The 16,199-nt window shown below is 47.1% G+C and overlaps 1 protein-coding gene across 1 annotated transcript in view; it reads right to left on the bottom strand.

Annotated features, from left to right (window-relative positions):
- Positions 1-3,770: 3,770 nt before the first annotated feature.
- The window catches only part of SLIT3 (slit guidance ligand 3), a gene marked incomplete at both ends in the record, with an annotated part of 483,041 nt that continues 470,612 nt past the window's right edge, over positions 3,771-16,199 (bottom strand). Inside the window, 4 exons of the mRNA XM_080353334.1 lie at positions 3,771-4,009; positions 5,098-5,306; positions 8,707-8,992; positions 10,893-11,047. Of these exons, the coding sequence (XP_080209460.1) occupies positions 3,771-4,009; positions 5,098-5,306; positions 8,707-8,992; positions 10,893-11,047 (889 nt within the window). The remainder of the gene's footprint in view (positions 4,010-5,097; positions 5,307-8,706; positions 8,993-10,892; positions 11,048-16,199) is intronic.

Raw genomic sequence — 16,199 nt, 5'->3', positions numbered from 1 at the left:
CTTCATGGTTCAGGCTTAATGACACTCATTAAGGTTGAGTGTTTTTATTGGCTGACTGCTGTCACCAGCTTTGCTTGGAATGGCAAAAGCAACTCCAAACGCCGTAGTTTGAAGCATAATTAGCAACATGTGAGTGCTAACACAGGGGTATGGGTGAGGGAAGGCTGAGGACTAGGTGGGAGCTTCGTTTTGTTCTGTGCTAAGGCTGGAAGGCAATGAACAGAAGAGGTCTGTTATGTTTGGGTCGCTAATAATAATCAGCTACAGGTGTGGCAGCAAATTTGGAATATACGCGTGTCGGGACATTATGAGATCTTTGTCATCCACTGGTGGTTGGGTGGTTTCCATTTCCTCGGTCAGCCCTCCTCTGACCCCAATTCCCAATATTTCTTCATTTATTCTGTCATTAGTTAATAGGCGCATTTTCGCTGCAGGCCTTTCTCACACATTAAACAAAAAAAGGCAGCAAATAAAGTATTTAATTGAAGACAAAGCCCAGGCTCAAAAATGAGGTGGCTTAATTCATCTGTGTGTGTAAGACTCCTAAAGCATTAGGTTGTGATGCCATAAAAATATGTAACCACTGTTCATACTACGTTTAACTACAGCCATTGTCTGACTAGATTTGTCCAGGAGGAACCTGTGCAGTTGCCCCATCATTTTTCGTGAGTTACCTCACATACTCTAAAAGGTCGGACTCAACACCTCAAATACAGATAAAAATAATCTGCACCACAAGGTATGTTACAATCTTCCATAACCCAACAATTTATTTAAACTTACATCACAATGAGAATCTATTAATAAAATACATCAGTTCACACCAGTCTGCATTGCCATTTTTTTAAGGGTAAGCATCTTTCTTCACTTTATATTAAAACTTTATAGAGGTAAAAACTACTGCATTGTACTCGCAGTTCTTGAAATCTATTGTAACATTAGGCAGGTTACAGAGGAACTTTCAGAGCTAATTACACTTCAGTTAACCTCACATTTTTGGCACATCTGAATGCTTTTTATTTTCTTCTTAACATAAAATAATTCTATAGCACAATAGAGAATCAGTGACATAAAGCATCACTATCCAATGGCAAGTGCTGCCTAAAAGCATACAAAAATTGCATCATTTGGTTACAAAATAGATATTCCTAGTCCTTTATCCCAACGGTTAACATTGAAGTGCCATGACAGAAAAGGGACAGCCTTGCTCAGTTGTTGCTGCTCACTTTGCTGCAAGGCTTGGCTTAACTAAATCCCAGAGTGAGGTGTTAATAAGACGATGGCTTTTGCCTTGCCAGTCAAGGCCATTCCTTTTAAAACACCCTCCAGCAGGTGCGAGGCCACGAGTAAATGTCACCTTCTTTCTCGTGCGCATTGCTGCTCAGGGACAGAGCGAACACAGCTTTAGGGGCTCAAAAGGGGCCGTGTTCCTGCAGGCCTGGGCAGTTTAGTGGCTACAAATGGCACAGCGGAGCCCACGGAGGGCCTGCGAGCCACTGCGCAGTCCAGATTTCTTCTGCCTGGCACCATAGCAGCTGCTTCTTTAGGAATTGAAGCATTCTAAGCAGGAATGAAACATTAATGGCAGTGGTGTGCCCGGCACATATTTGCACAACGGTCTGCAGTTACTTGCAGGAATCTCTAAAACCTGTAGGTTGTGGGTTTGGGTGATTTTTGTTGTACACCACAAACTCCGGCTGGTGTGAGCTTCTGACGTTATATTCAAAATAAAAGGCAGCCCACAGAACTTAGACCCAGGGTTAGTTTTTCCCTGGCTCGAGCTGTACTGTTTTCAATCAGTTTGGCATGTTAACTAGTGATTGTTTTGTTTCACTGATCACAGGCTCCACATACTGGTATTTATCTTGCAAGACAACCATTATATTGGTTATGTCTCTTCTGCTGAATTTGCTCTGGTAGTAAGAAATAAATAAGAAGTGTTGCAGTTAGGGAGAGATTGAAGAATGTGAAGCATGTTAAAGCTTTCTGGGTACATGATGGCTAGATTGTCACTTTTCTTTAATGGGAAATAAACTTTCATACCTGTTATGGCAGGGATGCATTCTGTGCACCTTTCCAAAGCCCCAGTCAAACAAAAGCCCCATTTACTTGATTCAACTTTCCTACTCATCCTTTGCTGAATCTTTTTGGCGAGACCAGCGAGTGTTCCCAAAAGGAGCTTATAGCTATTAGGAATCACCTCTGACTTCACCTCACTTAGAGGAAGAGAAATTGAAGAAAGGACCATGATACTTGCTATATTAGCGAAAGACATTACACTGATAATGGGATGGTTGTTGATGGGGATGTTTGAAACAGAAATTTCAAGGTATTCATCAAACTTACTCCCAGAGTCAACTTTTGCCTCACATTCACAGTGAGAATTTATCCCTGCATTGATTTCCATTTCATATTCAGCGTTTGCTCTGAACATACAGCTAAAGTTACCGGGAGCCCTTTGGGAGGCAGGAGTGCAGGACACGAAGCTGTGCAGGTGGAAAAGCTTTGGCTGAACCGGTCGATCTGCACCAAGGGTGAGAAGAGGGTGGGACGGAGCTGTGACACCTCTCCCTGTGCAGAGAGGGCTGCTACGGTGGACAAATGTCAGCTGAATACCTTCACGTGGGTATAGTGCAACTTCTGCTCGTTTAAAAAGCTGTGGAAAAGCAGCCAGCTGCTGGGTACCAGCGTGCGGATGAACAGGCAGCTACAGCCCAGCTTACACCCCTGGCTCAAGCGACACTGGGAGTAAAAGCTGTTGCGTTGCAGCTGCGTTCTGGCACCTGCAGTATTTTCATGCTCTTTACAAGTTAAAGTGTCAAGGCGTGACAAACTATGTAGCAGTGCATTCCTTATATTTCATATACAAAAAAGGGCTCAAGGCTGGGAGCAAGAAGGCACAAACTTGGGAAATAACATAGCTGAGGAGTTTACACAAAAGTACTATGTCATTTATTAGGCGTTACTTAGCACTTATTTCACATTTTGCCCCCAAATTTCCCAAAGCGCATATATTTCCCCACTCTCTTTCCCTCCGTCCCCTTCTTTTGGATAAAGCTGCCTGTGCTCTATAGATACAGTTGCTGAAGAATACAATGTGAACACAGATCAATACAACATACACAGCAAAAAATGCATTCTAGTATTACAATAGCCAAATAATGTAGTCAGCCTCAAGCTAGGGCGGTGCTGTAGGGAACCAGTCCAAGACCAGCAAGCGGAGCCACTGTACAGGAGCAAAGCGGCGTCGGCAGCATCAGGCGGAGCAAGGGATGGAGGGGGAGGATTCTCGGGGTGCCCGAGCAGGTGGGACGGCTGTGGGTCGCGGGATCCGCTCTCGGGACACCCACCCAGAGCCTTGCAGAGTTCTTCAGCCCGGATCAGTTCCGTGGCAGGTCCTTGGAACACCTTTATGTTTGTTCGTTGTGCACACACATAAAGTCACCCCCACGTTTCTCCTGTTCGGCTATGTTTTCTTTATATATATTTTTTTAAATTTTAAGTTTTGAATTTTTTTTTTTCTTACAACTGTTAAAAAACTTCCATGGTAAAAATAACTCACTATATGATACATATACCCAAAGTGGTGCGATACTTTATATAATAAAAGATGAAAATAGTCACTTTCCATAATAAAAATAAGTTCTATTTTTTGCTTATTTTACAATATACTTAATAATTCTTTTCTTCTTCTTCACTCTGAAAGTAAATAGGTCCCGTTTCGGTAGCGCTTCTGAGTTGATTAAAGTGGCAAGAGACTGGAGAACGGCTTACACGCATTTCGAGCAGCCGCATTCCACGTGTCTCTCCAGTTCTTCCGTGAAGGTGGATCCATCCGTGCACTGGAAGAAGTATTTCCGCCTCTTGCTGCGCAGCGGGACGCAGCACTGCCCGCTGCCGCAGCCGCCGCGGCACTCCAGGCGCGGCACTTTGGAGGCCGTGGCACACGCCGTGTAGCCCTGCTGCTTACGGACCACTTCTCGAATGATCTCTCCTTGGCAGAGATTCTCTGGTAAGACAACAAAGATGTAAAGGAAATATAAAAAGGCGGTAACTATTTTGCCAGCTATCCCCCAAACATCAGCAGGCAGCCCTGTACATGTAATGACATTCAAGGCAAACAGATGGCATGAGCAGGACCGTAATCTTTTACTGCTTTGTACCTGCCATCAAACCAGAGCTTGTGTTACACAAATGTGTAATATCCGGCACACGGCAGAGGCCAGGCAGGCCTGCTGGCTTTGATCAGCGCTTCTGGAAGTGCTTTAATGAATGCTGAGTGTTGAATCCTGCAACACTCCTGCAAAATATGAATTAGTTTTACTATGTCTGCTTCTCAGGATCAAAGGTCGGCCCGCTCTGCATGACATTAGCAATCTGGGGTACCTGACGACGCCTGTGCCATTCCGCAGGCACTTCGCAGCATCCAGATACGTTTTGGTGAGGTTGTATGTGTGTATAATTTGGAAAGTCTGTGGTTCATTCACAGGAGAGGCACAACCTAAATAAAAATAATAGAAGCCCGCTCCTTCCTTCTGTACAGGAACAAAAAAAAAGGCAGAACGCATGAAGACAGAATTCAGCGAGTTTCCAGTGAGTCTTTTCAGGTCAGGGCAGAAGAGCTGAGCCCCAGCCCTAGTAGGAAAGTCCAGCATGATCTGTGGGATTCGCAGGAAACCTGCAGCTGCACCAGAGGGAGCAAGCTGAGAAGGTGAGCAGTACCTCCTGCCTTCCAGGTCCTGCTTATGCCATCTGCCAAAACCCCTGGTACGCAGGGTAAGACATCCTTTCCCAGCACTGCAATTCGCCAATCAGTGTTTGCTGAGGGTAAACCTCATGGCAACCTTTTTTAAACATCCCACCAGAATCCTGGGAGCAGCAAACCTCGAGGATTCAGGAGACAGAGAAGAAAACCCTCGTTACAGATGTCTCCCTTTCCATAGGTTTGGGTAGTAGCTAGCTAGCTGTGGTGTGGTTCTTTTCTCCTCCCTGATCTGCAGAGGCTGACTTAGCTTTATCTCCTACTGTTTACCCCCAAATACGAGTCACATGGAAGAGTGTAAAGCAGAAAAGCAGCAGCCCTGCGGCCAAGCGTACCTCTGTCACAGTGCTCTCCGCTGTAGTTCGGTTCGCATTCGCAGTAGGGTTCCCCGTGCTCAGAGATTTTACACTGCCCATGGTTGCATTTCAAAATCCTGCAGGGACTGGAGGAGTTGTTCTTCTTGTCGCAGTACATGCCCGTGTAGCCCTCCACGCACTTACACGTATAAGCAACGTTGGCCGCCACGCACTTCCCGTGCAGACACCTGCAGAAAGAGAAGCGTTTAGAGCCGGCCCATGTGAGACGTGAAAGTTCCTTTTCCCAGAGATGTCTGGGTCTGGCATTTCTGCCTGTTTAATTCCAGGATACTAATCCAAAGACAGCAGTTCAGTGTCAAACACTCTAAAGAAACGGTGAGTTTTCAGCGAATACTGGATAGCGTTCAGAGAATACATTTAGAATTAGCGATCTAAGCGATCTCTTTGAAAACCACGAGGCTCTTCCACGAGCACGGTCCAACGCTTGGCACCCACGCAAGCCAGCTCACATTTACAGCGTCGGCGTGTGGAACTCAGTGCCAACAATCACGCTGCATGCCCAGGCTTCCTTAGCAGAATTACTCTGCAAATAATATCGGGTGATGAAAAACAGTGTGATAAATGAAGGTGCGTCCCTGGGAAAGTAATGGAACAACTTATCCTTGGTGCTATCTCAAGGCATATCAAGGATAAGAAGGTTATTAGGGGCAGTCAGCATGGCTTTACCAAGGGTAAGTCATGCTTGACCAACCTCATAGCCTTTTATGAGAATGTTACAAGGTGGATGGATGATGGCAGAGCCGTGGATGTGGTCTACCTTGACTTCAGTAAAGCCTTTGACACAGTCTCCCACAGCATCCTAGTTGCTAAGTTGCAGAGGTGTGGTCTAGACAATAGAGTAGTGAGGTGGGTTACAAACTGGCTTAAGGAGAGAAGCCAGAGAGTGGTAGTCAATGGTGCGAAGTCTAGTTGGAGACCAGTATCTAGTGGAGTACCTCAGGGGTCAGTACTGGGGCCAGTATTATTCAATATATTCATTAACGACTTAGACGAGGGAATAGAGTGTACTATCAGCAAGTTTGCTGATGACACTAAGCTGGGAGGAGTGGCTGACACGCCAGAAGGCTGTGCTGCCATCCAGCGAGACCTAGACAGGCTGGAGATTTGGGCGGGGAATAACCTAATGAAATTTAACAAGGAAAAGTGTAGAGTCCTGCATCTGGGCAGGAACAACCCCAGGTTCCAGTATCGGTTGGGAAATTACATATTAGAGAGCAGTGTAGGGGAAAGGGACCTGGGGATCCTGGTGGACAACAGGATGACCATGAGCCAGCACTGTGCCCTTGTGGCCAGGAAGGCCAATGGCATCCTGGGATGTATTAGAAGGGGGGTGGTTAGTAGATCAAGAGAGGTCCTCCTTCCCCTCTACTCTGCCCTGGTGAGACCCCATCTGGAATATTGTGTCCAGTTCTGGGCCCCTCAGTTCAAGAAGGACAAGGAACTGCTGGAGAGGGTCCAGCGTAGGGCAACCAAGATGATTAAGGGAGTGGAGCACCTCCCTTATGAGGAAAGGCTGAGGGAGCTGGGTCTCTTTAGTTTGGAGAAGAGGAGACTTAGGGGTGACCTTATTAATGTTTATAAATATATAAAAGATGAGTGCCATGAGGATGGAGCCAGGCTCTTCTCGTTGGCAAACAATGATAGGACAAGGGGCAATGGGATCAAGCTGGAACACAAGAGGTTCCACTTAAATTTGAGAAGAAACTTCTTCTCAGTAAGGGTGACAGAGCACTGGAACAGGCTGCCCAGGGGGGTTGTGGAGTCTCCTTCTCTGGAGACATTCAAGACCCACCTGGACATGTTCCTGTGCAACCTCACTTAGGCGTTCCTGCTCCAGCAGGGGGATTGGACTAGATGATCTTTTGAGGTCCCTTCCAATCCAGAACATACTGTGTGATACTGTGTGATACTGTGTGCTTGTGGAAAAGCTCTGCACAGACTTATTCACGAGCAGTTGTAGCTGAAGGGTTCGCTGTCTCATGTGGTTTGCTGTGTGTGAGCTTTGGTATTTCTGAGGAATACCATGGGGGTGTTGATCCTTAGCAGGTTCTCTGACACCATCCCCACTTCTGAGACAGGGACAGACTTGGAATGGGCTGAGGACAGGGAAGAAAACACTGTCCAGCCAAGGGAAAACTGCTCAGGGCTTATACACCCTTACTATATCAGGTCCTTCTTGACACAAACCCATGTCTTTCTCTTATTTTTGTTTGTTTTCTTTCTGGTAGTTTAAAATTGTTCCCTGCTTATGCGGAATCCTTGTGCATTTCATTTGTAAGCTTTCAACTAAAAAGCACAAATTACAAAAGCACTTTCAGCCAGGTCAAGACATGCAAAATACTGTAATAATGGGAGTCACAGTCTATATAAGCCAGTATTAATCTGCGAGTGTTGGAGCAGACACCTGCCAGCAGGACGCCGTACTCCCTCGGACACAAAGGGCTTGGCTTTAAGGAGTCAACTCCAAAAGGGCTGAAGTGATGTAATGAAAGGTGGGACGGTATGTGAGCATTATAATGCAAAGAGCTACTTCTCTTAGCAAAGGGGATACATTCATTATTGCATCACTCTCCTTGGTGTATGAGAAAAACAATCTCTCATCATGTAAACATCTGGAACACCCTCATTTTTCTCTGTCCAACTACAACAGCTTCATGTTGACATTGGAAATTCAAGGAAACCTTTGGGCCTCTGACTTTTTCTTCACTTGGGTCTTCATAGCTTTGACCTGTAGACTGTCAGGTGCTTCTCAACACCCTCCAGCGTTCAGCACTTTGCAGAATTAGACTCAGAAGAAAGTTTAAAATGGTACCTCTGCCAAGTTAAACTTCTGCCCTTAAGAGAGTGATTATTCACTGTGTCAATTTACCTGTCAAAAGTATGTGCTTGTGAAAAGCCCCTTCCACGGAGAGCGCAACCAAAGTACCTTCTAAAACAAAAGTACTTCCATCTGCTTATGAACCAGCACTGAGCTATGCAGACTGCTGGTCTGCGCTGGACGGTTTCCGTGTGTACTTGACATAAGTAAGTGATTCATCCCGTGTTTCTGATGGGGATGTGGTTACTGAGCCTTTGAACTGTGAATGCTTTTCCACTCGTGCTCCCCTCGCAGGCAACTCCATGCCATCCTTTAAACGTGCACTTTAAAGGGCTGTTCCAGAGTGTAATATTTAAGTCAGCTATTTGGGAAATTTAAAACTGTTCACGCTGGAGCGCAGAATGGTCTTCGGGGAGTTAGTCTGAATATTGCGTCCAATGGTGCTGTGAGCGTATCACTGTAACGTGTTCCTCCCATACCTGTTAACAGGAGTTTTCCTATTTTAATGTGTAAAATCTCAGCTGAAAGCATGACCTGCAGTATTTACAGCTTGGCTCCTCCAGGACAAAGGGCTCCTTCAGAGACTGAGCAACATCAGGACAAGAAGTGGAAACTGAGAGTTGCGGTGGATGCTGACTGACAGCTGTCAATAACCTCCATAGTCAGATATGTGGTGTTACAGGACAAAATCTGAAATATGCATTAGCCACAAAGCCTCTGCCCTCCCATCAGCATTCATTTGAACTTACTTGTGGTTAAGACAGGGGTCTCCAATTTCCTGGTCACACAGGGGTCCCGTCCAGCCTGGGTGACATTCACAAATCACACTTGTTTTCTCTAGGGACCGGCAAATACCGTGCTTGCAGATGTTACAGGATTTGCAGCCAGGAAGGACTCCTAGTGACTGCTGTGGTAAATCCTTGAAATCCTGCAGCTCGTTATTGATGCGGACATCGTGAATGCATCCATGAAAACCATTTGGTGTCTTATCTGCACCCTGGCGCAGTGAAGATAGTCCAGTGGAGGTCGGGATCCCTTCCGATAAAAACAAAAACTCACCGTTACAATGATAGTACATCAATTATGATTGCTAACGTTTCTTTTGTCACAGCCCCTTATAATCTTTAAATAATTGATTTCTATAGAACCTTCGTAAGGTAGCCCGGCCTCATTGTCCTCATTCTGGAAAAGGAAAGAAAGAAAATCACTTGCCCCAGATTAAGTAAGAAGAATATGACAGTTCCTTCTTATATTTAAATGGAACCTCCTGTGTTCCAGTTTGCACCCATTGCCCCTTGTCCTATCACTGGTTGTCACCGAGAAGAGCCTGGCTCCATCCTCCTGACACTCACCCTTTATATATCTGTAAACATTAAAGAGTCACCGCTCAGTCTCCTCTTGTCCAGCTCCAGAGCCCCAGCTCCCCAGCCTTTCCCCATAAGGGAAATGCTCTGTTTTCAACCACATAAGACCTCTGAATTTGCTATCCCTAAGTAACTCCACTGCTAAAGATGGGCTTAAAACAAAACCAGCATCTCTGTTTAACTGTGCGTTAGGAGGAAAGTTGCTGGACCAGGTGATGTAGTTGGAAAGATGGACAAGGCTGTGTGCACACGAAGGCTCAAGTCTATCTTAAAGCTTAGCTTTGGGGTAATTTAATAGACTACTTTGACTACACATTGTGAAGCGGAAGGGCAGCTGCCATCCACGCAATTCTATGTGCAGAGAGGTGGCACGTGCAGAACACTGAGGGGTTAGAAAGAAGCAGGAAGAATTTTAATGGGCAATAAAAAAAGTCTCCACTGAGCCCATGGCTTCTGGTACCCAACAGTCCCTCATTTCAGGGCTCTGATTTGTCCTGTGAATGCATTTTTGTAGGTCTCTGAGAATTAGTATTGATCCCCAATGCTCATCCGCTAACAAAGCTTTTCTGTGTGATTACTTCCCACGTTCCCTGTGTATAAATTGCTGTGGGGTCGGTATCTTTCATGCTGTGCTAGAGGGAGAAATTGTGATGGCCTCATCAGTAGATTATCTTTGATGCATAATGCTCTTTAACAGCCTGTGACATTCTTAATAGAAGCCAATTATAAAAGTTCAGCTCTGTACAAAGCAAGATTAGCCAGTTTTCTGATTTACAAGGGCAATATTCAGGGTTCTTTTAGGAAAGTATCATTAAAAGGAATTATTTACAAAAGGCTTGACCAGCACCAAGTGAAGTTGGGCAGAGTTTTTACTACTGGCTTCAATGATTTTGTTAGAAAAAGCCCAAAGACTTTCTGAGTCTATTATAGTTCTGCTGACTTTTGTATTTAGAAAACCCTGATTAAAAGGTCAAGAACTCTGTGTCACAGAAAGGGAGATTTCAACTTTCAGTCCAGAACAGAGCTGGTGGTTCCAGCAGAGCGCAGCCTTCATCTTGCCCTTTGTATCCAGATACCTAATTAGTGGGATACTCATTATTCTGGGCATCTGCTCCCCACCACACTTGGCTCCTCCTTCCCCCAAAATTCAATACGGAATGGGAAAAAACTTCCTAACCGAGGTTGGGTTAATCCTCATATCTTTCTAATACTGAAACTCTGGCTTCATTTTCCAATGATAAAACTACTAGCCAAGAAGTTCTTAGTCACCTTGGGTGCTAATATGGTTTGGATGTCTTAATATATTAAAAAAAAAAATAAAAATTTAGACCTCTATACAACTTCCATCAGAAGTGCCGCTCATTTATGGTATATTTAAAACTACTGACTACTGATTTGCCTTTTTGCCATGACTGTGATATTCTTCCACCGTGACATCTCGGTGCCAGCCAGCGATGACAAACCACCCTGCGTGTGCTGAGGGTCCCTCCCGGGGCTGGCTAGAGGATGGAAGATGATTTGCTTCTGAGAAGAGCTGTTAAAATGTCAAAGTGCAGAGGAGCTCGCTGTACCTCCGATGTAGAGGGGTGTGTTGAGGCTGCCAGAAGACTGTTTCTGGAGTTTTCCTAGGCTCTTGGGAGTTCCCTTGTCCACCACCAGGTTCAGCGTTTGGTTCAGCATCACAAGTTCCACACTGTGAAACTGCCCATCATTTACTGTTTCCACACTAAAAGGAAAAAAGAGAATTAGAAGATGGTGTTAACAATGAACTGCCTCTGTGACATCCCATATCCCCGTATTACATCCTACAAGGCACAGCTCCCATGCCTGTCACCGTGTTCTTGACATTTCTTTTAGCATGAGCCTCCGAGGTACAAATCTAAACACCGCTGCTTGCCTGTGCAGGCAGCACCTGCACATACATAACACCTGAGAGGGCAGCTCATCAGGTTAGTAGCTACTGTAGCTGTGTTTCACAGGGCGGAAAAGCAAGGGTGTAGTTACATGATACACTGGTGGCAAAACTGCTTACAATCCCCTGTTGTGCACTGTCAGCCACAGCTCCCTGCCCCTCTGTCACACTGCTTGGGGCCCACGTTGCAAGCCGGGGCACTGAAATGATTTCTTTTTGTATGGTTAGTTTAAACTCGAATTATTTTACAGGGACAGGGAGGGACTGCAGTTTGGTGCAAGAGACAGCAGAGGACTCTGAAACCAGCTTTTCCTCGCAGCAGAAGCAGCTTTTAGCTGCATGCTGAGGCACAAGGACAGGCTGAGTCCCTTAAAACCGGAGGAGGAATTAATGAGACTCTGGCTTGTAAATGACTGGGGTACTTTGTTCAATACGATACAGCCCTGCCTGACCGCAAGGAAAACTGACCAATTGCCCCTCCTCTTCGAGAAACATTGAAGTGTAGATTGAAGTTTGAGAATAAGGCAGCAGGAATTTTTTGGGGAGAGGGAGCAGGTAGCCATCCGAGCAGACAAGATATTAAAGGCATCATATATTTATTGCTCAGTGTTTTGAATATGATTTTTTCAAATGCTTGAAGCATGCATGAGTCAGATAACTCGACAGCTAGTCTGCACCACATACAATCTTCACCTTCATTTCTGCCTCCTGGAAATTAAAAGGTGCAATGATACAATTCAGTTTGCATCACACTATCGTGTTTTGTTTTCAGGGCAGCATCAGCTCTCAAGCCTTTATGCTGCATGTTGAAATGGTCTGAAAAAACTTGATATCTTCATGTGCTCCTAAAAGCAGGGAGGGCTGAGGGTGGGATTACCTGCTCTTGAGCAAAGGGGGTTTCAAATTAGGCTGGTAGTTATAGACGTGATGGGACTTTTCCACTACTGAAGATGTAATTAAATGGTACAGCCTCTGTTCCATACGCTCGCAAACACTACTGCATAATGAGAATCTAATAGCAGCAGTGGTTACAGCCGAAATTAAACTGTGTGCTATGTAAACTGCCCACATGCACAGTGCTGCCAACACATTTTAAGCTCGGCCTGCGAGCACCCTTTCCCAAATTCCTCCCGGCAGGCTCATTAGCTGGGTGGTGGTTCTGTTCCATATGGATAAAGACAGAAAACACCAACTGTGGGGTTTAGGCATCCTGACACACTGCTTAGCCAACAATCTGCATTGAGGATTGCTGCACAAGTGGTAAATATCATATTAAAATGTCAAAGGTTAGTTTTAAGAATGGTCTTCTGCTCATTCAAATGGCCCATAAGCTCAGCATCCTCAGCAAGTTATAAAGTCACATGCCAGATTCCCTTCAGGTGTTTTGTAAAGCTGCCAGGTAGATGTATATGAGTTATTTACGCAGATTTTCTTTGCTATCAGTGGAGAGGAACAGGCAGCCTGGAGGCACAACTCATCTCTAAGGATGAGCCACCTTCTAGATGTGTCCATCTCTCAAGCTCGATGGCACGCTGCCCATCTTCAGCACCTCGTCCTGTGTAACTGATACGTATGGCCGTTGTAGCATGGAAACAGGACCTCAACTTCAGAAACAAATTACGTGACTTGGAAATTACCAGAATTCAGTTGTTCCTGGAAGAAGTTTCATTTTCATGGTGTTGTACAGTAGACCTGACATAACCAATTATACATGAGCAATGTCAGGCAGAGAGCCGGCACTGCAGGCACTTCTGAGGACGTGCTTGTTTAAGAAGAGCGTACCGCTGTTTGAGAACGGAGCTGGCGTGCCCTGCAGCGCTGCCATCCCCACAGGGCTTTGGGATGAAGCACAAACACGTACGCCTTCAAAAGTTTACATAAGATTTCCCAGGTTGTAAGATAACAGCAGTACATGAGCACCTTTACTGCCCTGGGCAGCCAGGCCTCGAGAACTGGGAGCTGATGGTACTGTTTGAAGTGTTTTAGAGAAAAAAATATAGTTATATCAAAATATAGCTATATCAAGGCCACTGCAAGGGCAGCGAGTCGCATGAGCCAGGACAAGAGGCTGAGGACTTAAGGAGACACATTCCCGAAGGCAATGCAGTGCCTGCACCTTGGAAAAGCAGCCCTGTCCTCGCTGTACCCCCCGCGTTGGGGCCCACACCTCTGCAGACCATGGATTGACAACTCAAATAAGTTTGAAAACAGCTGGTCCAAACTTTCTCTTTAGATATTTTTGAATTCTGCTAAGTATCTGCCACGTTACAAGAAGCAGCTGCACTACAGCAATGCACGGCCGGGTGATCCTTGTGTCCTCCCTGCGTATCTCACTGTTGTGTCGCAATGCTTAGCACTGAGACTTCCAGCTGAAAGGTGCGAGATAAATGGAAATGCATATTTGCAATTGTTAGTCTGTGCAGAAGTGCCAATGACAGGAGGAAGCACAGCCAAAGCCCATCAGCTCTGGGAGTGGAGCACCGAGGTGGGATGGATGGGTGTACGACAGAGAACCCTTCCCTGGTGGGATCGGTGTCTGAAGCCAACGCACAAAACTACATCGTTATCTGAAGAAGGCCAAGCTATGACCATTTGTCAGAGGACAACATTACCACATCTGGCAGGGCTGGCTCTTCCCCGGGCCAGGATTTCACAGGCATTAATCACCTACTCCTCCACAGCATGTGCTTTTTCCAGATTACGCCTGACTAACAGACAAACAAAAGTCTATGTGTCCTGGCGATGGCAGCGGGACCCCACGGGGTGCTCACTGCTTTCAGCATACCCAGGGCTGGTGGTTCTGCTGGAGAGGTACTGAGAGGTCCTATCTGCAGGTACACGTGGATGAGTATTACTCAGTTCTGACTCTTCTTAACTCTGAATTAAAATAATATGTGTCTGGACTTTGAGAAACAGAGTAATTTACAGCCATCACCCAACACTGTGGCTTTGTAAAGCAGGTTAAGTCAAAACAGGCAAAGCAGTCATTTGCCTTATTGAGAAGACGCAAACACATGATAGAAAAGCTGATTGTGGACAGGCAGGATGGCAGAAAATCCCAGCCAGGGGATACTTGTGTTAAAGCACTTATTGCTGTTGCTGACAGAAAGACGTTAAGATGCCTTTGGATTTTGAGAGAGATGGAGACAACACTGGGGGAGGAACCGGTGACGAGAGAAATGCTACATGAACTCTCCTCAGAGCCTCTTGTGTAGCTGGGCCTTTAGGAGACTCAGCAATCGTCTGAGACAGCTGGAGACAGTGGCTTGGCTGGAGATGAAGGCAGGAAAGCCACAGACGCTGAACAGTGCATCACCACGCAGCTCGCAGCGCAAACTTGCTGCGCTCGGCTTTTCTTTTTTTCCAAGGGGCCTCTTCCTGATCCAGCTCTCTGCAAGGGTTTCATTAAAATCTTAATCGCATTCTCATTAGGGATCAGGTGGGCTTGCGGAGCTATTCCTCCCTGAAACAGCCTCTGGTGTGTAAATACCGGCCCGGAGGCGGGACTCGCCGTGCCCCGCCGGCACGGCCCGGAACCTGCCGGGGGCGCCGGCAGCGGGACGGCGAACACGGGCTGCGGGGAGCGGCGGACACGGGGAGCGGCGGGACCGCCGGGCTGGGAGCACCGGGGGACGGGGAGACCCGGCGCAGGCGGCCAGCAGGGGGCGGTGCAGCACCGCGGCCGGGCCGCGCCCGCAGCCCCGGGGGTCCGCAGCCTCTGGGGGGATCCGCAGCCTCTGGGGGGATCCGCAGCCCCGGGGGGAGACGCATTGAGGGATCCGCAGCCTCTGGGTGTTCCGCAGCCTCGGAGAATCCGCAGCCCCGGGGTTCGACGCCTGGGGACTCCGCAGCCCCAGAGTGGGGATCCACAGCCCTGGGGTTCCGCAGTCCCGGGGGGATCCGCAGCTCCAGGGGATCTGCAGCCTCTGGGGGTTCCACAGCCCTGGGGTTCCCGCAGCCTCTGGGGTTCCACAGCCCCGGGGGTCCCGCAGCCCCGGGGTTTGACGCCTGGGGACTCTGCAGCCCCAGAGTGGGGATCCACAGCCTCTCGGGGGATCTGCAGCCCCGGGGGGATCCGCCACCTCTGGGGGGATATACAGCTCCACGGGATCTGCAGCCTCTGGGGGTTCCACAGCTCTGGGGTTCCCGCAGCCTCTGGGGGATCTGCAGCCTCTGGGGGTTCAGCACCCGGGTGTTCCACAGCCTCTGGGGATTCCGCAGCCCCGAGGGATCCGAAGCCTCTGGGGTTCCGCAACCCTGGGGTTCCGGCACCCGGGGGCTCAGCAGCCCTGTTCCCCACCTGGCCCCGCACCCTCTGACCCACTCAGGATCCCGTGGAGTCGCTCTGAGCTGCCCTGCAGGTTCACATGGGCTCTGTGCTCAGTGTTTATTTACTAAAACAGACCTTGCCATGTCACCCAACTGACAGATGACTTGATGCTACACAATCCCATCCTTTTTGCAAAGGTTTTTGTGCGCTATAGTTAAATCAAAATAATATGTATGAAGAATGCAGGGGAGAGGGGAAAGGAGCTGAAGAAAGAAGCCAAAGGGCTGCTAGATTTGAACCCACTGCTTTTCTCAGGGGCACTAAGAAACCAAGTCCCAGCTTTTGAGATTTTTCCAGGCTATTAAAATAGACAGTCCTGAGTTTTTAGCCAACTTCCAACTGCAGTATTCTGGGCCACCACCATTGGTTATTATGTAGTTTAAAATATATTCTTGTTGATAAAATGGAGGAATTATGTTTGAAGTGCAAACATGTGAAGCGTAAGCAAAGATTTTTCAGGAACTTAATAATTAAACTTGCTAAAAAGTAAGCAGTAAATGGAGCCAAAAGACCAGTTTTATAAAACATAGGAAGATATTTTTCAGGCCCCAGAAACTGCTTCTTGTAGTGCAATGAGCAGCCTGGTGAGGGCTCATCTCCTCTGACGTTCCACAGACTCTACCCACAGTCTCTGCA

This window comes from Nesoenas mayeri (genome assembly GCF_963082525.1).
Source record: "Nesoenas mayeri genome assembly, chromosome: 14".
Taxonomy (NCBI): Eukaryota; Metazoa; Chordata; class Aves; order Columbiformes; family Columbidae; genus Nesoenas; species Nesoenas mayeri.
The sequence above is the reverse complement of the archived record's forward strand: the minus strand, read 5'-3'. Positions and strand labels throughout refer to the sequence as shown.